At 47.0% G+C, this 24,161-nt stretch overlaps 1 protein-coding gene across 2 annotated transcripts in view; it reads right to left on the minus strand.

Annotated features, from left to right (window-relative positions):
* The window catches only part of ASPP (Ankyrin-repeat, SH3-domain, and Proline-rich-region containing Protein), a 73,823-nt gene extending 50,653 nt beyond the window's left edge, over positions 1-23,170 (minus strand). For both annotated transcript variants that reach the window (XM_077638373.1, XM_077638372.1), the window contains exons 1-4: positions 22,996-23,170; positions 17,713-17,956; positions 10,177-10,370; positions 2,566-2,964 (exon numbers count right to left, since the gene is read on the minus strand). In XM_077638373.1, coding sequence (XP_077494499.1) covers positions 2,566-2,964; positions 10,177-10,370; positions 17,713-17,956; positions 22,996-23,004 — 846 coding nt within the window. In that variant the 5' untranslated portion in view covers positions 23,005-23,170. The remainder of the gene's footprint in view (positions 1-2,565; positions 2,965-10,176; positions 10,371-17,712; positions 17,957-22,995) is intronic.
* Between the last annotated feature and the right edge of the window lie 991 nt (positions 23,171-24,161).

Genomic DNA, 24,161 nt, shown 5'->3' on the forward strand with positions numbered 1-24,161 from the left:
CTTTGTCCCATCACGTACCGCATTTACACGATTGTAAAATTGAAAATCCGAAGTGGGGGGATCGACCAACAATAAAAAACAAAGCATACTACCATTAAATAAAGGCGAGACAAATGAGATATCGTGAATGCTACAGCGTGGCTGCAGCTTCGCTTGCTTTGCGGCTCTACCCAATAGCATTTGGCTATTCTGCGCATTTTTTCTGAGAAATTTTTCTTTTTTGCTTTCAACTGCGCACTCGGTGCTCAAGGGAGTATCGATAGTTGAAGGAAGGGCCGCTGTTTCAAGCGCAGCAGCACCGCCACTCGGAACGGAAGTGGCGCCGGCGAGTGTCGGTAGCCGACGGAACAGCCGACACCGCTCAGGAGTAGTTTCTTTGGCTCTGTGTGATGCATTTGGCGACTGCCGGCTACATTTTATTAGTTTTAATGTAGTGCTCCGTCAATCGTCATTTGTACTTCGGGTCCAGTAAGCGTCCGGCGCTCGTTCACGGCTATATTCAAGATGACTGTCATTCCCTACACCAAAGAAACCAACGACTGCGGGCCGGGCCGCAAGTTCGACGACACAAAGTAGGTGTTACAGGTATTGCGGTGCAGCGAGGCAAAATTTTCAGCTGTTCCACGCAATGGCGTAGTGCGGCTGTTTGCGAAGTGCGGGATTTCGCTGGACGATGACATTAGAAGGACTGCAGGTGCGATGGGACTGCAGGAGCGATGGCGATGGCAGCGCTAGTGAGGACAATGGCGCAAGTGTGGACGAGCAGGCCAGTGACTAATACATTTTAACGCGAGAACATTAAAAAGCTCATGAGGTGGAAAAGCCGGCACTGTCGTCGACATTGGCGTTAGCACAGTCTAAGGCTGCTGCACTCCATCGCATCGCTCTTTGTGCTGCCATTGAGCAGCTGCTCCGTCAACGCGCAGAACCGGCACGCCCCATTTTTTTTCCTGGCATGTGATATGGGCAGTCTACTTACACTCGAACTGACTTACAATTGTGTACATATGGCACATTTCCAGCAACGTGCCGAACAGTGTAGCTGCTGAACGTGCCCAACTTCCACAGCGGTGCAATCGCATGAAAGTCTCAAAGCGCACACAAGAACCTTGAATGCTTCTTCCAGGAGCTTATTATCATATATACTCGTGTAAGGGCTGCACCCCCAACTTTGGAGCTGAAATTTTGAAAAAAAAATTATTTTCTTAACCAAGCGTGAAAATTCATGCACCAGCAAAAGCTAAATTTCACACGTTGCCACTAGATGGCACTAACTGCTTTCAACCCCCTATCATCATCAGTGCTTTGAGATCAGGTGGGGATGCGGTCTTGTTTTTGCAACTGTTTCGCTCTGGGAGCCATTTTTTCTTTGTGTGGTGCTGTGGTCGTGGGCAGTGTGTTGGTGCATTGTGTTACTGTGTGCAGCGTTGTTCAGTGGGTCGCGGCCTATGCTGACCACTTGGTGATGATGGGCTGAGATTTGGTTTCATACACCACGACCTACCAAGCTGAAAGTTGTCACTTACGTCGAAGAACATGGCAAACGGGCGGCTGGATGCAAGTTCGACAACGAGAAGTATGTGTGTCGGTGGAGCAACCAGAAAGAACAGCTTGCTGGTACAAACTGAAACTGCAAAGCATTTTGCGGGAGGCAGAGCAAGTTTCCGGAGCCTGAAATGGAACTTGTGGAGTATGTCACGACAACAAGAAAAAAACAGCTATGCAGTGTCGACTGAGATGATCTGCGTAAAAGCCATTGCCATCGCTCGCCACGCGGGCATTCCACTTCCGAATTTTAAAGCAACTAGGGAGGGCTTCAACACATTATGAACTGTTTACTTTACTTTATGAACACTTTATGAACTCTCCATTTGGCGCAGACTGGAATTCGAACCAAGGTGACTGGGATACCATACCAGATGGACAGCACCGACGACAACTACCTCTGGGAACGCGTCCATGAGATGAGCTCTTCAAGTAGCTGCCAGAGTGAAAGCGACGAGGAATTTCCTTAAATAAATATGTGTGGTCACTTAGCAATGTTTACATTATATTTTAGAACAGTCACAGCAACAGTGTGACATTTCTGCGGATAGATATAGGCCTGACTCGTGTAAGAGCTGCACCCCATCAAAATCTCGGAAAAAAGCTGTGGCCCTTACTGTGGCCCTTACACGAGCATATACGGTGGTATATCAACTGCTCGAGCTTCGAAAATATTCAAGGTTTAAGATTATTGCTAGTTGCTTTGAAGGCCAAATTCAAAGCACATTATTCATTATTCCCTTTGCTATTCAAACGTAGGAATAATCGCACAACCCTAACTCCGATGCACGATGCTCCCACACTGATTACTTTTACTTTCCATGCCTTCCAACCCATATGTATTTCCCCGCACCATCCTGCATCTAGCACCCTCCTATGGCACTGCCCACAACTCAGTCTGTTGTTGCAGATGCCTTCACTACTGCACACATTGCTAACAGCATGTCTGCATGAGCTGCAGTTGAAAGTTTGTCAGTGCAAACATACAGCCTGTAACAGAAGTTGGATGGTGCAACTGACCTCCGGTTGCCTCTGGCTGGCAGGAGGTGGAGGTGGTGGTGGCAGTGGTGGGGGCTGGAGAGGTGGCGCAGGCGTCCGGAACTTGGTGTTGTAGGGCAGTGTCTGGTACTTGGGGTCTGACCGGGGTCGAGGCTCGACAGCTGCCACATTAGTGGCCAGCAGCAGGGACGGGGGTGGTGGAAGGGTGCCCCCACCTCCTCCACCGCCCCCTCCCCCTCCTCCGCAGCCGAGCGGCAGCCGTCCGTGCTGTTGCTGTAGTGCCTGCTGCTGCTGGCTGTTGTGGAGGCGCTTTTTGTGCAGCCGCTGCCGCAGCTCCGCAATGCGCCGGTCCAGGGCCTGCACCTCCGCCTGCCGCTGGGCCAGTTGCTCCCGCTGCTGGCCCGCACGCTGCGCACGGGCCTGCGTGCGCACGCATTCCAGGTTGCGTGCATATCAGAGAGCCAAGCTACCAAACCTGGTTAATGTTACAACTGTGAGAAACAAACAAGTGTCAGTCACTAAGACCACCAGGAGCAGGTGCAAATCATGAACTGCTCAGTCGGCAGACAGAGAGAGAGAGAGACAATCGGACTTAACTGCTTTATACCAGAGGTGTGACAATTGTAACTAAGCTAACAAGTCCAAATTTGCCTCCTTCAAATCTGCCTTTGCTGTAGCCCAATGCAACTCAAGAACCAAGTGGCAAACGCTCCTCAATGGAGACTCCAGCCAATGGCGCTGACCGACTGCCATGACATTGTAGTATCGCCTTGCACCAGGTAGCATGACATAGCAGGGGGTTCACAGGTGCAAGGGGATTTACAACAGATTAAATGAATTAACCACAGCATCATGACAATCAATCGACGCCATTGGCTGGAGCACCTCCCATCAGGGGCACCTGCTGCTTCGCTCTTGGGTTGTATCCAGCTATACCGTATCGTCAAAACCGGAATATAGGTCGAATTTTTTTTTTAATAACCATGGCAAAAAGTTGATCCCCGTATTATGGTCATTGGCGGAAAAACTACGGAAGTCTTACAACAATGGCGGTGCCTGAAGTCAACAGCGTCCATCACCATCGCCATCAGCAGCAGTGCGGCGTGGCGATGTTCCATTTTGCATTTCCGTTGTTTGGTTAAAGGCTGCTTTGTCACATTTTATTTCAAAATGAGCGGAAGCCGGCGGCAATTCACCGTCCGCCTTCAGGAAAAACGCGATAGAGTACACGGAAGCTCACCGCAACCTGGCGGCACAGCGCGAATTTGGAGTATCCGAAAAGAGTATTCAGTACTGGCGGAGGGAGAAGCTGCGTATTACAACTTGCAGCAACCAGAAGAAAACATCATTTCGTGGGTGGACCGGACCGCAGGGTATCCAGAATTGGAAAGAAAGGTTGCGCTGCGTGAATGCACCTGCGTGAAAGCGGTAGAGATCGCCTGTGCCTCTAGACTCACGAGGGCGCAATTCAAGGGCTCGCCATCCTGGGTGTGTCGATTCATGAAGAGGAAGGGCTTTGCTCTATGGCGCAGTAAGCAGTACTTCTTATTTTTGTTTTTAGCCTTTAGCTTTTTGCAGCCTCAGCTTTTGCGTTGTCTGCTGTGCAAACCTTGGCAGTGTGCCAAGATGCTGCCCACTGATAACTTCACCGCATGTTTGTTTACCTTTTGAGAGGAGCTCCTACCAGAGGGGTGGGGGATGTGGGAGCAGTGGGCGCATGCTCAGCGAACTTGGCAGAGCGCCAATCCCCATGCTCTTAGCTAAGGCTTAAACATTCGCATTACACACTCGTAACTGTCTTGTGCGCTTTTTTTAACATTGCGTAAAAAACGTGTGCATGACCTTTGGTGCCGGTGTTCAGCATGCTTCCATTATCTCGCTGCAATTGGCAGGCGCTGTCGGCTACCACAAAATTGCTGGATCGCGTCAAAGTGAACGATGCTAAACACCCATGGCATGAACACGTCTGACCAGGTGCGTTTGTTGATGACGGAAGGTTGGACTAAGGTATACAGTTGAATCCCGCTACAACAAAATCGACGGGACGCGCGAGAAATTTTGCGACAAGTTGTCGCGAAATTTCGCTGTCAAGAAATTAACCAAAAATGCAAGGCAATAACTCCAGCAAAACATAGTTTTATTGCCAGAAATCTGTGAGTTTAGTCTGCTTGCGTTTCACTGCCAGCAGCGGCTTCACACGAGTCTCGCACTCTGTTAACAGCGACATCGAAACGTCATCTTGTGTGCCAAAGAATTTTCTAATAACGTCGAAGGCATCCAGTACCTGCAATGAGGCTGCCGGGGCAGGTAAGTCTAGCGGATCGTCTTCATGATCAGACGGCTCTTCCGGCTCGCGAACACTTTTGATGATATCTTCATTGCTTCATTTCTCGTGGACAATCACATCTGCGTCAGCGTCGAGGAAATCGTCTAGTGCTATGTCAGCAGGGACGTTTCCAGCTTCGTGGAACAATTTCCAAGTAACGTCAATCCCCGGAGTCGATGACGATGGTACACTTTCCGTGGCTGCAGTCATGCTGGTCACGTTGCTGTCGACAAACCCGGCTTGCTTGAAGCAGTTGCGGATCACGCTGCACCGTGTTGCTCTCCATGCCGCAGCCATCATTTCTAAAGTCATGAAAACATGGACTTTCGTCTCCCTACCAGTGTAAGTGTTCAGGAGAAGCCGCTGGATCAACCTCTCCCAGTAGGAAAACTTCATGCTCCGGATGTTGCCTTGGTCCAGGGGTTGAATGGCTGAGGTACAGTTCGGCGGGAATAACTTCAGCTCCACACTTGACAGCTTGGCGTCGTCAATGCGGTGCGCTGAACAATTGTCCAAGAGCAAACAAACCTTTCAATTTTGTCTGCTCATGTCGCGGTCAAGTGCCACCACCCAGTCAGCAAATATGGCACGGGTCATCCACGACCGGCTGTTTGCCACGTTCTTGACAGCTAGGCTCCTGTTCCCCTTGAAGCAGCGCAGTTTTGCACGTTTGCCAATAACTAACGGGGGGGCGTTTGTCAGACCCATCCACATTTGTGCACAGCAGCACAGTCACTCATTTCTTGCTATGTTTGCCTCGGTGGCAACGCTGGCCTTTAAAATCAAGCGTCTTCGCTGGCAGCATCTCATAGAAGAGGCCCGTCTCGTCTGTGTTATAAATGTCAGATGGAGCGTAACTGCTCATTATGTCAGTCATGTTGTCTGCTGCCCATGCTGATGCGCTGTCAACGTCCGCAGATGCCGATTCACCGCACAAAACCTTGCTGACGATGTTATGCTTTTCTTTAAAGCGATTCAGCCATCCTATGCTTGCCTTAAATTCGTTCAGCCCTAGCAAACAAGCATAATTTAGGGCCTTCTGCTGTACAATTTTACCGCTCAGCGACATGTTTGTTGCTCGCGTATCGACGAACCAAGCATAGACAGCCTTGTCAAGCTCCTCATACGTTCGTCGCATCACTTTCTTGGGCTGCGCTGAAGTGCCCGATGAAAGTGCCTTCCTAATGCTGTCCTTACTCTTCAAAATCGTTGATAGCGAACTCGGCGCGATGCCAAAATCTGCAGCAATAATTTTCTTCTTCTTCCCGCTTTCCGCTAATTCTATCCTTTTCTTTTAGCAAAATAAACTTCCACTTCTTTGTTGGCGGCGACATGGCAGAGGCGATGGACAAGATCAGACTGCAGCCAGGTATTGACAATCAGCACACACCGACACACGGGAAAATGGCGGCAAGTGCTGCGGAGAAGGCCGAGAGGGGAGGCTGGCGACTGGATTTGGATTCGTCTTTGGCCCTCGTATGGCCGGCGGCCTTCGTACGGCGCCAACAAGTCCCCTTGCTGCTTCCCTAGATGAGTAAATGACTCCCAACCAAATTTTTTAATAAATACATGAAAATTTAATAAACATACATTCCGTGCATTATTTAGCTGCTCCAAGCCACTGCTTTAGGAGGGAATAATCTCGTACAGCACCCAACTTTTGAAGAAAGGTGGGCCACTGATCGGTGAAGGCTCGCGAAAAATTCGTAGAAGCGAATGCGTGCTCACAAAGTACAGTCAAAACTCGATTTAACGAAACCCGATTTAACGAAAATCTCGATTTAATTCCCCCTCAGACGCCCATAGGGTTCAATGCTTTGACTAACCCGAAATAACGAAACCGATTCCGTGATCTGTCCCGATTTAACGAACTTTTTTTCGAGAAATAAAGGTGAAAAAGTGTTAATTTTTGGTCTATTTTGTAGACAGCACCCCAAAATTTATTGATTGCGAGTCAGCGGTAACAGCGCGGAGCATCTTCATCCCGTCGCTTTTTTCAAACTGCGCGGCGCAAAACGAGTTTTAATTTTGAGTCGAGCTCACAAGATGGCGCCGCCAGCAGTAAAAAAGTTTCGTGCCACATTTCATAGATGGCGCCGTTGCAGTTCGCGTGTTTTTTTTGTGTGTGTTTGTGTGTTGTGCTCTGTGTTCGCTCTTGTGCGGATTTCCCCGTGCCTGTGAACGCACGTCTTTGTCAAGCTCAGCTTGTTAGGCCTCCATCAGTCTAGCCTTGCTATCGTGAACGCGGACGTGGTGTGTGCGAGCAAGCGCGCCGCTAACCCTCCTGACTAGCAGATGGAGCCCTGCAAGAAACGAAAAAGGCTTACCCTGGACGAGAAAGCGGACATAATTCGTGCTGTGACAAGTGGACAGAAGAAATGTGACGTGGCTGCATCACATAGCATTCCAGCGAGTACTCTCTCCACAATATTGAAAGGGAAAGATGACATCCTCCGCGCCACTTCGTCGGGGAATCTCTCGCGCAAAAAAACGCTGAAGACCACTCCTCAAAGCAAAATGGAAGAGGCCCTCTTCGCCTGGTTTATGGATTTGCGGGTGAAGAATAGTATTCCCGTGAGTGGAGACCTGCTCCAACAAGAAGCTCGCTCTTTCGCGTGCTTGGTGGGCGACAACGAGTTCAAGGCAAGTCCCGGCTGGCTGTCGCGCTTCAAAGAACGACACGGCATCGTCGGGAAAGTGCTTAGCGGTGAAGCGAGCAGCGTAAGCATGGCTGTAGTCGGCGACTGGCAGTCTGAAAACGTGCCCGACATTCTGGGAAAATATGCCCCCAGCGACGTCTACAACGCCGACGAGAGCGGTCTATTCTACCAAATGCTGCCTAAAAAAACACTCGCCCTGACGGGGCAGGCTTGCCACGGCGGCAAACACAGCAAACAAAGGCTGACTCTTTTGCCGTGCGTCAACATAGACGGCACCGACAAACGAGACCCGCTTGTCATCGGAAAGAGTGCGAGGCCGCGCTGTTTTAAAGGCACCAAAAAGCTTCCTGTGAAGTACGTTGCCAATTCAAAGGCGTGGATGTCGCGTGCCATTTTCGCTACATGGCTGAAGGAATTTGACAGCGACATGTGTCGCCAGAAAAGGAAAGTGTGCCTGTTGCTGGATAACTGCACGGCCCACTACGTTGCAGAGGTCGAGCTGACCAGCGTGGAGCTCCGCTACTTCCCCCCAAACGCAACGTCCGTGGTTCAGCACTTGGATCAAGGGATAATTAATAGCGTGAAGTGCGCATACAAGCGTCGAGTCGTCGACAGAGTTCTCCTCAACCTGGAGCTGAAGCGCGAGACGAAAATATATATTTTTATGGCGGTTGAGATGGTGGCGGCGGCTTGGAGAGCATTGAGGCCGTCGATAATTGTCAACTGCTTCAGGACTGCCGGTTTCGGTACACTAGGCCCTGAAACTGCCGAAGCTGGTCCGGACTGCGCGAGCGCCGTGCACGAGGATGAAGATGCCTGGGAACACCTTCGCTCAGTGGATGAAGTGCCCACAGGCATAAGTTTCTCAGACTACGTGAACGCCGACGCAAACGCAGTCACAACGGAAGTTTTGACTGATGCCGATATGTTGCGGCTTGTAGAAAGCGTGGAGGGAGTGACGGCTGAAGACGCTGCCGACGACCCTGCAGGTGCCGAAGCTCCCGTGCCGACACCAGGTCAGGTGATGGATGCTCTCGATCTGCTGCGACATTTTGCCAGCGCACACGAGGGGACGGAAGACGCGCTGGACGCACTTCAGACCTACGAGAAATCGGTGCGGCCGTTGCTCACAAAGCGCACGCAGGCAAAGATCACCGACTTCTTTGGCGGAAAATAAATTTGTAGTCCCCTCGGGCCTTTCTTGGCGAGTAAGAATTTTTGTTGTTTCTTTTCATACGCGCTAGCGGCGCCAGTCGTGGTGTTGGCGCTACCCACTCGAAAGTAGCGCGGGAGGTCATGACGATGACCATACGGACCCCCAAAGATTGCGCTAGTTGTATGATTACCAACTTTGGCGCCAATTTGTCATTAGCTGTGTGGCTTGCCGTCCCGTCGGCGGTATTTAGGGAAGATTGTTGCGCCGCTAGCCGAACCGTCCTTTGGGTCGGTGCTACCGGCGTGAATTCGTCACGCGCGAGTGCGACGAAAAGTGAAAATGGTACGTGCTAACCGATACGACCGCGATAAGCTGGTACGGTTTATGCGGATGCAAAATGCATTATGTTCAATGGGTGCTCAGTCGGGGACTTGACTTTACTACTTTTAAAACGAAAGTACTGTTTAAGCGGGTACGTTTTAACGAGGTTTTACTGTAATTGAATGTACTGAATTATGTGCCCAAGAAATGCCTCATTCAATTTAACGAAGTTCTCGATTTAACGAAATAATTCACGGCTCCCCTCAACTTCGTTAAATCGAGTTTTAACTGTAATTCGTTTTAGAGGGAATTTTAATACATTAACTCCTATGGGGATTTCGCAGAGAATGAAAAGTACTTCGTTGTGAAAATTTCATTGAAGCTGCATTCGTTGCGCTGGGATTCAACTGTAATATGAAATTTCGACCCTTCCAAAAAAAAATCTGTTGAAACTTTTTTCCCCACGTAATGAACCTTCCCCCAAACTGATGTCAACATTTCTGGAAACAAAGTGGGTTCATTACGCAAGTATATACGGTAGTTAACCTCTCTTCCCGGCTAAACTACTCCTGCACCCTTATCGGTCAATCATCTGTGCACTTTTAAGAGTGCGCCTGTTAAAAAGGTATTAGTGACAAATACCACCAGGCTCAGCACTTTCACCTTTCTGTGCTTATTTAAGCAATGTTTCAAATTTAAAAAAGTACTGCCCAGAAATTCACACTTTTTAAAAACAAATTCCACTTACTTTCATGCTATGGTTTCACGCTACTCATCTTCCAAGTGGTTTACTAACCGGTAAGAAGCCTGCAACATCTACTGCTGGGCAAAAAACTAAACTGTGTTGTGTTCGATGCCTCTCTAGTGCAAATGTGGTGTTTGCTGCGAGCGCAATGAGCAGATGTGTGTTGATTCATGGATCGCAACTGGAACTTGCACTACCCCACCATGAGTTGCGCTGTGAAAACTCTTTCAGTTTTCATTAATGCAACTCTAGGATTGATCACCTGCCTAACAATTCCGTTATTTTGCACACATCTCCTCTGCATTCATAGCAAGCAAAATACTAAATTTAGTGCACTAAAGGAAGCTGTTTGCTTTAAGTCTGGCCCAGCTGATCAGCATTCTCTTGCCTAACCTTCATGGTTCAAAGAGGAAGCACAGCCTACCATGAGCACGTCATGCCGCGCCCTGTCTGCAACACTGGCTGCAGGTGTGACCCCTGTGTTGCCGGAGGCAGAGGAGCTGGTGCTGCGCCTCAACTCCTCCAGCTGCCGGGTGAGCTCTTCAACTTTGGCCGCGGCCACCGAGAGCTCCTTTTCCTTGGCCGAGAAGAGCGCCCGCACTGCCTCCAGCTCTGCCGCTGTGTGACAGACAGACAAAAGCGGGACACTCCTTCAATCAGCACAACAGCTGCACCAATCTCCACACAGCAATATGCCCTGCACTCTAAGCACACCTACATGGCAGTAGAAACAGAGTAACCTGTCCCCTGGTGCATTCCCTTTCATAAAAGGAACTGCGCCAGGGGACAGGTTACAGTCCCTTTCTACTCCTTCCCGTTTACCTGCCCTGGCTCAATAGTCAGGTGCTAACTAGACATCAAGGTCCACTGCAGTGATTATCATATACCTGTGCTGACCATGCCATCTGTTTAGGTTCATGAATGCAAGTCAGAGAGAGGGAAAAAAAAGAGCGAACAGTTCATGTCTACAGCGTACGTCCACAGACTTTATGGAAGAAAACATTAGGACAAAAATTAATTTCATCACTGTTTTTTCCATTCCTCTTGACACAGGAATATGCAGCCTGATTGTGGTTATAATAAATACACTGTGCACTAAATAAATTTCAAGCTTTAAGAGATCGGACGTCCCGCGCGGTCATTACCAGCTTCCCGGTGTGGCACTTTCCCACAGCGGCGCCCCTTTGACCCCCCCCCCCTTCCTCCCTTCGGTGGCGGGCGGCGGCGAAAGGGAGTGCCCTTGACAGCGACGGCCGAGCGCTTTTGACCCCCGCACTGTTCGCGCCCCCTCGTCTCGGCAGGCGCTAAATGCGGCGTGACCTTGCGGCAAGCATTTCGTGGTACTAGTAATGACCACGATCGTATCCTGATGGGACGTTGACAGAGCTAAGCCGCGTATGCGAACGAGAACGCTAGTTCCCCTGGAAGGCTCAAAACAAGCAGGCAGGCAAGCACAGCGGTAGCACCCCGCTGTAGTCCGATGACAGGGCTAATGGCAAAACATCGTTAAAAGTTGCCGACTGTCGACGAAATCAGTCGCACGGGTGGGCACGACGCGTGGTCGTTGCTTCCCTGCTCCCGAGAAGAGGGAAAGCGGGGGCACACGGGGCCATGATGTGTTGTTGTTTGTGCTTCTCCAGAAGAGGAAACCGACTGCACATGTGGGCACAATGTGCGGTTGTTGTTTTGCTTTTCTTCTGAGGTAGAGGGTTTGATCAATACTGTGGAAGCATGAGGAGTGGCACTAAACCTGGTGGGCCAGTCATTTCTAGAGTCCATTCCCGGAATTCCATTTCCTTACAGCAATTTTGATGTTATTTTCCTGCTATGTATTTTAGGGAGAGGATTTTGAATCTGGCCGAGACTGGAAGGCGTGCCATGTGGCATGCAAGCCAATCATGTGGTAGTTTGTGGTGATTGGGTGGTGCAAGGGATGGGCCGGGCCTTTGGGTCTTTAAAACCAAGGCCCGGAGCCCTCGAAAGGGGTTCTGGACTACGGTCTGATGTTATGCATCTTCGGCTATGCTGAGTAAGGGCCTCCCCTATTGGCAGCTAGTCCCACCTTTTTGTTATTTAACCTTTTTGCCGCTTCTAATTTGTCTCTTGTGTATTCAACCTACTTGCAATGTAAGTATTTGAATAATTGTGTATAATACAGTCAAGTCATACTCCCCTTAACACCTGCTTCCTGAGTCGTAGCAATACCGTCTCCGACAAAGCACGCCTGGTGCGAGAAAGCCTTCGGTCATCAAACCAAGTAACTGCCTCGGGCGGTGAGCACCTCTGGTGCGGCAAAGACATCGAACCTCGTAAGGTCAATCAGCAAAGGAGGCAGACCTTACGGAAACCTTCACTGCACCCTGGGTGCAAAGAAATTAAATTTCTTCCACAGAGTGACCTTTAATAAACTTACAGTAGGTTCACAAGGATTCTGCCGACAGAAAGCCCAGAACACCAAACCACCCTTTTTGTTTTCAACAGCACCCTTCCTTCTTTTTTCCCTGCATAAATATGGCCACCCAAAAAATGGCACGTGCTGCCGTTTCACTATACTACTATTTCCTGTTCACCTGTTATCATCAACACCACATCAATACTTTCTTCTGCTGCGTAGCACTTTCCTGTCTGCATGCAGCATTAGTTTTTTTTTCACTGACAATTCTTGTACGGAATGTACGAACTGGACAGAATAGTTTGTTACACAAAACAAACAGATTTTTTTTTTTTTTTGCTTGGAAGTAATGAAATGTTTATTACAACACCTCTCAATGAAATTCTTTTGCTTCTCCGGTTTCTGCTTGAGCGGTACATACTGATGCATGATACAGCAGAAAGAGTGAGTCGCACATTGTTTGAGCATTCACACTCTAGACTTCATGACTCCTGCCACGGATAGTTGATATTTCTTCTGCCAATAACGAAAATTAAGGATTATTTAGATATAGTTCACATTACCTTCGACGAATAGAAGCAATTAGTCTACATGCAGTGCTTTGCATGTTCAAAAGGGAATCAGCTGTTTTCAGAAACAACCCCCAGGGTCAAAGTGCCAAACGAGTACATCTAAAGGCACACTAAAGACATGCTCACGAGGTAGGGTGTTAAAGGAGTATAGAAACGAAAATTTGGCTGAATGTTTTCTTCTTTGCGATGATGCCTAAGACATCCGTGTTATGTGTGAGCAAAAAGTATTTTTTCACAACCAAAACGTATAAGAATATTGTAGGTTTAGCAAGGCAGAAATTTGGGCGAGTTGGTAAGTGTTCATTTTCGCTCTCAGCGCAACACGAATGGGACACAAGACGTTTGTGCTAGTCCTTCGTCTTGTGTCCCGTTCATGTTGCGCTGAGAGCGAAAAAAAAAAAAATATTGTAGGTTTGCAACCAAATCGAACATGAGTGGTGTAGCTAGAAACTGAATCGAATATTTTTAAGAATATTCCCACAAGAAACAAATACCTGTACGTGCGGAACAGTGAAGTGCTAGCAGCAGCTTTGAGGTATGGCACTATAACATATGAAGGTGCAGCTGTTATAACACGCAACACTGACCTTCACAATTACACGTAACATTACTTTTTGATGGCGACATCAAAAATTTTTTAGGCGATTCTAAGTGAATTATTTCTAATGCGTTTGCAGTAGGGGTGTGCAAATATTCGAAATCTCGAAAACGAATCAATATATTTGATATTCGGTTCATATTCGCATTCCAGAAATTGATATTCGAGAATTTCTGAATATTCGAAAATTCCCGCATACTCGGCAGCGATCACATACCGCACCGACTTTTGTAAATTCGGTTGTTGCAAAACCGCAATGTCTGGGCAAATTATCTGAATATAGAGTTTAAACTTCCAGGAAAACAACAGAAAGGCCCTGTTCTCTTTCTTCTACGTCATTTATCGCATGGACCGATCGCATTCTGATGCCGCTAGGCTTGACTTTGTTCGCTATTCCACAAGTGGGCTTCCCCACATACCACAAGTGCTGGGAACAAGATGGGGGATGACCTGCTTCTAACAATTGCAATGCGAAAGCGAGCTTATTTTTTTACCCTTCCATAAAGTGTTATATAATTAATGCCCACACCTATGGTATTCATTCTGTCACCTTAATAGCTCTCTGAGCATGACCACCACCATCTTGTTTTGGTCAACTACGCTATGCTGGAAAGCCTACTTGCGGAATTTCGCGTGAGGCTCCCGAAGGGGCGAGTCGAGGTGTCACAACAGGGCAAGCGATCCTGTAAAAATCCCGTGTATTGCATGGTGCACTGTAACCCATGCACCTCTTAAATGGGCCTAACGGCAGGCGTGACAACGTTCGGAGGGCAATTGTCACTAGGTCAGAAAAATAACTTGGCAGTGTAGTTATATCATGTTATTTTTGTTTCCAGTCTTGTCATGTTATCGATTTCATTTTGCATGACAACATTACAGGCTTAGATACTGTTATGCTGTTCAATTAACTAGTATACATTTCTGCACACATCATGTTTTTTTTTTATATGGTGCTCAGGCAGTCTAGTTTTGTTTAATACAAAAACTTTCTATTCTAAACATTCATCTAACGTGCTAAACTGGATCAAGGCCTTCTTAAGAAATCGCTTTCAGTCAGTCATTGTAAATAACCAGTCTTCCAACCCTCTCCCTGTAACATCCGGCGTCCCACAAGGCTCTGTTCTTGCACCCCTATTGTTTTTAATATATATTAATGATCTCCCTCAATACGTATCCTGCCAAATTCGAATGTTCGCTGACGACTGCGTAATTTACCGCCAAGTAACAAACATAACTGATCATGAAGCCCTCCAGCAGGACCTTAACCAAATTGAACAGTGGTGCGCAGATTGGCTTATGACCCTCAACCCTAGCAAATGCAAGCTTCTTTCCATCACCCGTCGCAAAAAGACTCATGCCTTCCAATACAAAATCGCTAACGAGTTCGTAGAATCTGTATCATCTTTCAAATACTTAGGCGTCACATTATCTAATGACCTAACATGGAATGCACATGTTACTAACGTGATATCATCGGCTAACAAAACTCTGGGATTTCTTAAACGTCACCTTCGCCTCACCTCACATCACGTGAAATTGCTCACCTACAAGTCACTCATTAGACCTAAACTTGAATATGCATCCGCCATATGGGACCCGCATCATATTAACCTCGTAAACGATCTAGAAGCCGTTCAAAACCGCACTACAAGGTTCATTCATTCTTCTTACTCCTACGACGTCAGTGTTTCAGCCTTAAAAACCAAATCAGCACTATCGCCTCTTTCCGTTCGTCGTCGCATAGCCACGCTATCACTGTACCACAAGTTCTTTTACTCATCACTTCACCGTGCCCCTTACATCACGCCAGCATCATACATTTCTCATCGCACTAGCCACACGCTACAAGTTTTTCGCCCACGTGCCCGAACTGTTACTTTTTCAGCCTCCTTCTTCCCACGTGCAGCTAAAGATTGGAACGGCCTTCCCCAGCATATCGTCGACATTACCTGTCCTTCATCATTTGCAAGCAATCTAAACAACATTTTTTGTTCATGATCACTAATGGCATTGTTTTGTGCCTTTTCTGCTAATCCCACCCCTTATTTATTTTGAAAATAAATATGAGCAACAATGTTTGCTTGTCTATCTTTTCTTAATTTATTTTTTGTGCTGACCAGATACTCAATATTTGATTCGATATTCGAAGCCATTTTTTTCTTGATATTCGTATTCGATTCTTATTCGAAAATTTCAATATTTGCACACCCTTAGTTAGCAGCCAAACGTTTGTCAAATCTGAGGTGCTACACTTAGGTTCATTATATCCGAGGTCAACACTCTGAGTTCGTTAGATCTGAGGTCCAGACATGAGGAAAGTTTGCTGTATAGTACTAGGTGGCACGAGGTTCATTATAACCGAGGTAACAAATGTTATATCCGAGGTTGGCATACAAAAGTTCGTTATATTCGAGATGGCATACTAAGGTTCATACATCTGAGGTAGTATACTAAATTAATATAGGTAGTATACTATGCTCATTTGTAGCCAGGTGAGTAGGTTGCCACCTGGCCACTGTGGCATGTCTGCCACTAGTACTAAGAGATGGCATTTGCCATTTCAGCTCGCACAGGTCCTTCTAATGCTAATGCAATTAACAAATCTGCACCCCATATCACCAGATAAGAGGGTTGAAAGCTGCGCATGAAGCAATAGCTCCCGAGCTTGGGCATCAAATCTGGGTTCGCCAAATATCCACAAGCCCTGCAACCGTGCTTTATCTTGGAGGTAATGTATGAACATTATGAACACAGCCACATAAGTGGACCGCATTGTGGCACTGAACCGTCCATTCCGTGCAAAGCGATCTCAACAGCATGCTGCCCAGCATTGGAGTGAGCTCAATTTTCGAAATGGTGCCCAAAGAAAACTATGCATCCCTTATTCAAACTTCATGCCAATATTTGAAAAGTATTCGAAATCATGATGTCATATCTCATTCATTTGGAGTAATTTTGAACATGCACCAGTATTTGATTTGTTCTACAAACAAAACAATTTTGGATTTGCTATTAGCAAACTTCAAATATTCGCACACCCCATTATTATACATGGACCACCATGTGCTACATTTGCCCATAGCTTGTAATGATTCATAAAACCTTTTCTCATATGCTGCTTCAGTTTCAAAACCAGAAAGATGCATGGTTGCGGCATTAAAATTCCGCATAAGTTATGTCAGGCTTCTAAGAAAACTGCTGCTTTATAGTCAATGCCTAACCTAGCTTGCATTGAAAGGCAGAGTAACAATGAATATGGGAGCAGCAGCTACCCGACAGTTTTTGTATGCCTCACATGAGCTGTCTGTTCACTCCTTTATCATGCTCAGTGTGGCAGCTAACTTATTGGAACCAACAACACTAGGCAATGGCAGCCTGGCATGTATGGCTTTCGTGGGGTCTTTGAAAAATCTGAGCTGTCCCATCGCTTCATAGCGCCACTCAGTATTGGTGCCACGTAGCAGAAGTACACAATGCTATATGCAGTGCACATTCTAATACATCAAACTGTAGCTTACTAGTTATAGTACTTACGAACAAAAAATTCATAGTTGTGCGTTCAAAACGTTTCAGAAATTTATTGGTGACATATGCTGGTAACACAAAAACAAATACAAGCATAACAAAAATAAGCCACTGCACTAAGCCAGAAATTGATTACAAAAAGTATGAAATATACAAAACATGGTACATATTCTTAGCTACCATTCTTGAGATGTTCAGCTGCGTACATAACACACTGCACTTTCGGTGGCTTTTCAAGTTAGGGAAGATGACTGCTGCGCCACTAAAGAATGTAGTCGCACGAAGACTCGAAGTGGAGGTAAGACGTGGGATGTGCTGCATATTACACTTGTTCCAAGTTCTGTTGTTGTTTCTCTTTAGAGCAGAGCTTGCAGTTCCTCCTTTTCTAGACATTTTTTTCAGTTGGTAGCGAATAGGTTCAATGGGTGAAAAAAAGGAGTGGCCTTCCTTGACATCATCATAACCAAATCTCTGCTGGCACACTTGACAAAATATCTTGTCAGTATGTTACGAATACCCTAATGCACCAAACACAGCACTCTCATCATTTATAAATCAGGCGAACTACATAAAATGCAACATCAATGGCAAAACAAAAAATATACAAACATGTGGTGGTGTGCGGGGCCTCCGAGACGAAGTCTCACAATCGAAACTGAAATCTGACCATTCCAATTGGTTGTCTAACTCACCACTCCTGCTCTAAAAAAAAAAAAATGTCAGTATAAAAGCCGACAAATGTGCTCACTATAGCCTTTCACATTTGAGGAGCTTGCGTCATAATCAGCGACCGGCTGACTACGCCCGGTGAGTTTCATTTTTAGTGTTGCCTTCTCATCCCTGAAACCTGACAGTTAACAAGGAGGCACCCACCGAGGCTGGCATTGCCGGCCTGCTGCTGGTCGAGCTGTGCCCGCAGCCGCCGCAGCTTCAGTTCCTGGGGCTCATGGGGAGCAGCCTGGCGGAGGAAGCGTAGCCGCTGTTCACGTGCCACCAGTTGCTGCTGCTGCCAGGCCAGCTGCTGTTGTTGGCGCAGGGCCACCGCCCGCAACTCTGCCACACTCAGGGCGCCACCCGCTGATGCCGGAGAACCATCACCAGCTGCAGGGGCAGGCAGCTGCAGGAGGGCGGGAAAAGGGTGCTTCAAAATCAATCTGGTGAAATGACAACAAAAAACCAATTCTACTGCACTAAATCCACGTGTTCACTCTTTCTGTACGCATTGTGATCTCAGCAGTTCTCACCGCTGAGTCAGGTTGCAGCACTGAAATGAATGCCTAACCTTGCCACACTGTATTTTCCAAAGGGAAGCATCCCTGGACAGCACTGTTCTTTGTGTGCATGCCATAGCATTTGCCTGCGAGTTCCTTTTGAAAAAAAAAACTGATGCAGTAAACTTGGCATGCTTCATTAAAATGCGAGTAGATTGAATGGTAAAAGAACTTTTGTGCAGTTCCTTTAATGTAAATTTTAAGTTTCATTCGAAACGACAACACAAATAGAAACAGAAGGGTGCCAATCACAAAACAGATCACACCTTTTACACCTGCATTTCCTGCCATGGGTGGCAATCAGCGTCCATAAAAGAATAGAATCGCCAGCATCGTCCGTGGCAGCGGTAAAATTTGCAGCGAGCTCAGACTATTCTGCACCGCAACACGCAATAAGTCACAAGACAGCTGGTAACAGTTTCCATGCACGAAAAGTGTGCCCTTGGTAGCATTCGACATTTCACTCGAGAGTGCCATTGTTCTCCACCTTCTACTTTTTCCCTGTTCGCCATATCTTGGACATATGCCAGCATGTCGAACTTACCACACTCAACTTGACGGACTAGCTCTCAGCACACATGGTTGTGCGACAAATGGAGCAATTCGAGAGAGATGATGCAGCTAACATCCAAAGCACTGAAAACAACAAGGAAGACTGTGAACTAAATGAATGAGAAGCAAAAGACAATGGAAGCTATTGTTATTATTTGTACACATCACAGGCCTAACTTGGCCCAAGCAAGAGTGGCACTGCAGAAAAATGAGGTTTTTGGTATCTGCGCAGCTGTTGCATGGGTACTAGGCAGAGAGAGAAAATGAAGTATCTGACTAGTAGGTGTGAGGTCGTGACAGAGAACAAGACATTTGAGTATAGTTGAAGATAAAAGTTGATGACTGAGAGAAGACATATTCAAGAAAAAAAATGTTGCAGAAAGTGAACACTGAATGCTCCATGAGACATGAAGAGGGAAATTGAAAGAATAACTTTTTCTCACTCTGAGTGAAGCACTTTACCATTCCAGACATAGGCTGGATGCCTAGAGAGCTCTTGCTCATTAAGTTTTAATGAAACTTACAACACACACTGTTGCCACGTGCCAGAAAGGGCAGTCATGCCACCTATGCAATGCTCTTCCAATCCAGCCACACTGCAATCCACTGCAATACCCACTGGTCTCAAAAGTATACGTGAAAAAATAATAGAAATCACTGAAGCTTCAGCATTTGAAGACACCTGCCTAAATCAAAATAGAAAAGGAAGAACTCAATTGAATGTTTTGGAAATAAGGTGGTTCAAAATGGCTTTCCACTTGGATCCAGTCATGGTTTTGGGTTTTAGAGAATCACTTTCTCCCCTTGTCACTGGGATAGGGGAAGATATTTAATAAAAATAGGAGATTAATAAGGGAGGAAGTAGTAGTATGATGAAGGACAGAAGAAGGTGGTATCACAGCATACAGGATAACTCCATAGGCAGAGACAGCTGTCATTCACTGACAAAGCAACAAATAAACCTTTCCTTGCAAAAAAGATTACGCCACTGAACACCATTAATGCCTCCAGCAAAGGGCATATGTGCAGCAAAAGCCATGCCTCAAAATATTGACTTTGGGAACTGTTCCACTCTACTGAATCATGTTCCTTGAAACCTAAAGTTCATGGTGTATCGAACAGAATAAAACAACACAAGGCAAAAAGACTGAAAAGTATACGACGGCCAGAATTGAATGTGTGCTTCCTAACTTTGGCATCTCGTGGCTGCCAGGCATTGTTTAAGAAATTAGGCATGCATGACTGTGTCGCCTTTTTCAAGTAAAATTTGTTCAAATCTAACATCCACATACGCACATGCATTGGTGATTTCATCTGCGCATGTTTTTTGAAATTTTCTTTGAATTTTTTTCATGTTTTCCTGTGGACACATCAGTAGTGGCGCAGAAGGGTATCGCAATGAAAGCGCCGGAGGGAAATGCACTGCGTTACTAAATAGGAAGGCTTTGAATACTACCTCCAAGTTATGCAATACGCCGCGTTTCGCTGTTTGCACTCTGAAGGAACAAAGCCCAATGCGAAGTATGAAACGTGGCACACAGGGCTGCTCAAATGCAGGCCACTCAAGCTTGTATATGCAGCAATCCTTGCAAACATGCTGGTTTTCTACAGCTGGATCAATGTTGCTCTTAAGAGGGAATTCCGTGTTAAACCACTGTTTGTCAGAAATCAGGTTCCCAAAGCTGAACTAGTGGTTACAACTTGATTTTGGAAAAAAGAAGACGTAACAGATTACTACTAATTCATTAGTGAAAAAAAGAACAACAACTGGAGTACCGAGAACGTTCGACCTTACAAAATTCAATGATAGTGCAAGTTATTACAAGTAATCAATTACTTGTAACTTGCAAGTCTTATCATGAGCGATGAGACGAACGCACGCAGAAAAAGTGTTTTAAGGGACACTGACGAGAAACCATCTTATTTTTGTTTTCAGCAAAATTCTCAAGTTTTCAACTTATTGCAACTATGTTGACATTTGTTTGGGAGCAAGAGATGTGTTTATAACTGAAAAATTTGGAGTTGAAAATGAAATATTTTTTGCTGCCAGCAAATCCGAACCCACGATGCTGATAATGACAATGAGAGAATTGTGCACTCCATGATCAGTAGTTGGAAGTGCGAAGCGGAGCCGTCTAGCTTCACAAAGAGATTCACAAAGAGGAAAAGTACTTGACACCACCGCATTTCGTACGTAAAAATGGCCTGTGGCAATGATACTATCATTTCAATTACTGGCCTTAGCTAGGTTATAAAAGCTTCATTTTCAGTGAAAGACATCATTTTGTAATTAGAACGCAGTAAGTTAACAAAACACAGGCTAACTTCAATACCAACCAGGTCACTGCAAGCCTTTCTTTCAGATGCTGTTATGGTGACATGGGCAGGGACATTTTATTTTTAAACACTCTTGCTCTCTGTGCCTTCAAGGCTGTGAAGCTACTCACCCTGTTTCAAGAACTGTTTCAAGCTCTCTTAAGCATTGCAAGTGTGTCCCTCTAGCGAGGTAACTTCACTGCACTGCTTTGCAGGTTCGATCAAAATCACATGTCATATCCACTTCACATTGATGGGCAGCTTCCTGAGTTATCCACAGGCATGTGCTACAGGTGAGTTGTTTAAGGTCACAAAAAGAATGAAGACGCATGAATTGTAAGAGGCAAAGCACTGTTTTGGTATTATATTGCATGAGGAAAACAGAATCAAGATTAACTAGAGGATTACTTTAAATTAGGTCCCTCCAAAATGAAATAAAATGTTCCAACCAAAGGCTGTTGAATTTGCAAGACATATAATTTATGTGAGCATGCTGACGGCATTGTTTCGAAAATAAGGAACTAACTTGTCATGGAAAGTAAAGCTAAAGCTCGCAGCCACCAAAGTGTAGCTATTGCTTTCCATCCATATTAAACAGCAAGGTACCTAACATACGTTGAACAGTTTCCTTAAAATTTGTTCTAAACAAGTAATACAATCACCATTTTTGAGAAAAAGTTTAGATGTGAAACTGACAGAAATGCGCAATTTTTCAAGCAGCAAGAAGTGAGACACAAGACACGATATGTGCATTTTTCAACCATTACTTGTCCTGACAGACACCATGAAACTGCTGCTATCAATCCTAACCACAATGCCACTACAGTGTTCAACAATGCAACGTGCCAACTTAAAAGCTCGACTAACTGCCAGCCAGGTCACTGCGAGCCTTTTTCTATCAGTGACTAGCAATGAGAGAAAAACCCAATGAGAAGGTAACTACCAACAGTAGTAAGTACAGTGCACATTTTTGGGGGCAACCCACGACATGCACACCATGCAGACACCACATCCAATACTTTACCGGGAACGTTCACATCAGCTGTTGACCACACAAGAACTCGGGCGGCTGGGCATTCCCGCAGATTTCGTGATTCGATAGAAGAAAACATTAACAGCTGCTCTAATAACCCGAATATTGCAGCAACGTGTCACATTACATTGTATTTCACGCGGCAACTTCTTCGAAATATAATAGCCCAGTAAGTGAAACAACGACCATCATGTATCCTACGACCGCACGCTTCGAAGGTACCACAGTCTACGGTCCGTGACGCTCATCTAGACAGCGAAATAGCACGGGATGCGGACAGCCGAACGGATTGTCGTTTCCGATTGTTATGTGAGACAGGTTGTTCCAATACTTCCTGGACCAAGGTCCAACACACCGAGGGCACAGCTGCATTTGGCACACCATCAAAGCAGAGGCGAAGGCCAACGCAGCAGCCTCGACAGCACTCCAAACGCGCCTACGACGGAGTGAGGGACACGGTCCGTCACGAAAAGCCAACCGCGCGCGTCAGCTTGAGACGGAAAGGCGCTCAAGGCGTACTTCGACATCCAACTCCAGGTGGATGTCGAGGTGGATGTGGATGGTGGTGGATCACGGCACGCTTGGAGTACAGCGATCCATTGGTCGAAAAGCACGTGTACGAAAGGCGCGCGGTAAACTGGAGCAACCTGGCGATTCTGGGAATCGGCCGCTGGAATTCGCCATTATACAAGCGCTCGCGGCACGCGAGATGCCTGTTCCGGGTACGAACAATCCAGCCAAATGTTTTCAAACTACGTGCGTGGTCTAGCGAGAATACGAAATGCGGACGTGATTGATCGCTACGGGCTCAGGCGCGTAGCAGCACCGCTACTCGATCGCAATGCGATCAGTGCTGTGCGCAGAGCACGGAAAGCCACAGGCACGGTTTCTCGCGGGAACATGTCAAAGTGGAGCACGAGCGACGACAGACCGCCAGGCCTGCGCGCGTCAACAGGTTGCTGCGCGACGCTGCTCAACGCTTACCAGAACCATGGCTGTCGGCCCGCTCCTCACGTCAAGGCAGCCACGGAGACAACCCCGACCAGTAACCGCCGCATTCCCGAGGGCTGGTGCGCGATCGGACCGCCTCGGACGGGAGGAAAACGACGCCGCGGCAACGCTCCTTGCACCCGTAGTGGGCTTCGCCCTTTGCGCCTTCTCTCTCTCTCTCACGCGCCGCCGCTCTATTTACACCTTTGTTTTTTTTTCCGTTCCGTAATGTTGCGTTGAATGGGATTCCCCCGTTTTTGTACATTCAACAGCTCACGTTTATCTGTATCATGCATTTTATGTTGTGCAGTGCTTTCGCCCCGCATTTAGCCTACTGAGACGTATTTTCTATGCAATAATTCTTCCATTGCCAACAGCCTTCGCTGCTCGCGAGCGCATACGGGCGTACTTGTTAGTAGTACGTGCGTGCGTGCTGCACGCATGCTGCAAACAAGCGAACGACACAAAATTCCTCAGATGGCAGCACCTAACATGTAAACTCTAGAATAAAGCGTAAAGCAATTGTTCAGGAACTAACACATAACCGCGGAATTCAAAATTGTTATTCCGCTGTCCGCTTTCCAGACACCGAATCCACGGAGCTGTGCTGACGTGTCTCGCATGGGCTCCCGCCTCGAAGCCACTTTTCGGCAGAAAGAGTCAGCCTTCGGGCCCGAATATTTTGGACGACATCCGGGCCATTGTCCAGTGCCTGCTGCAGCCGGACTTTGCCAATCTACGGACACCTAGGCATATTGCCGGCTGACTGCCGGCCTAGCCATCGAGCTCGACCTAGCTCGTCACCTCTCCGCCGGGAACTGAGCGCCCAGGGACCCGCACAGATGGAGTACGCCGTGGAAGGCGAGAAAATATCACCGTCGGAGCTCGAGGCCGGAAAATGGGAAACCATTCTTCGTTACCGCGACCGACAACGAGGCCTGAAGAATAAAGGGCCCGCATCAACCGACGACGAGCCTGCGCAGGGGCACGGCCAAGGCAAGTCTAATTCCAATTTTCCATCGCGAAAGAACGGGAAGAAGCTACTTGCACTCAGCAAGAAAGCCCCTCTCCCGCGCTTACCGACCGACGACTACAAAATCGTCTGCCGACCACAAAGTTGGAATCTGAGGGACTTTGCGCCCGGACTACTACTCTTCTGC

The sequence above is a fragment of the Amblyomma americanum genome, chromosome 9 (genome assembly GCF_052857255.1).
Source record: "Amblyomma americanum isolate KBUSLIRL-KWMA chromosome 9, ASM5285725v1, whole genome shotgun sequence".
NCBI classification, from domain to species: domain Eukaryota; kingdom Metazoa; phylum Arthropoda; class Arachnida; order Ixodida; family Ixodidae; genus Amblyomma; species Amblyomma americanum.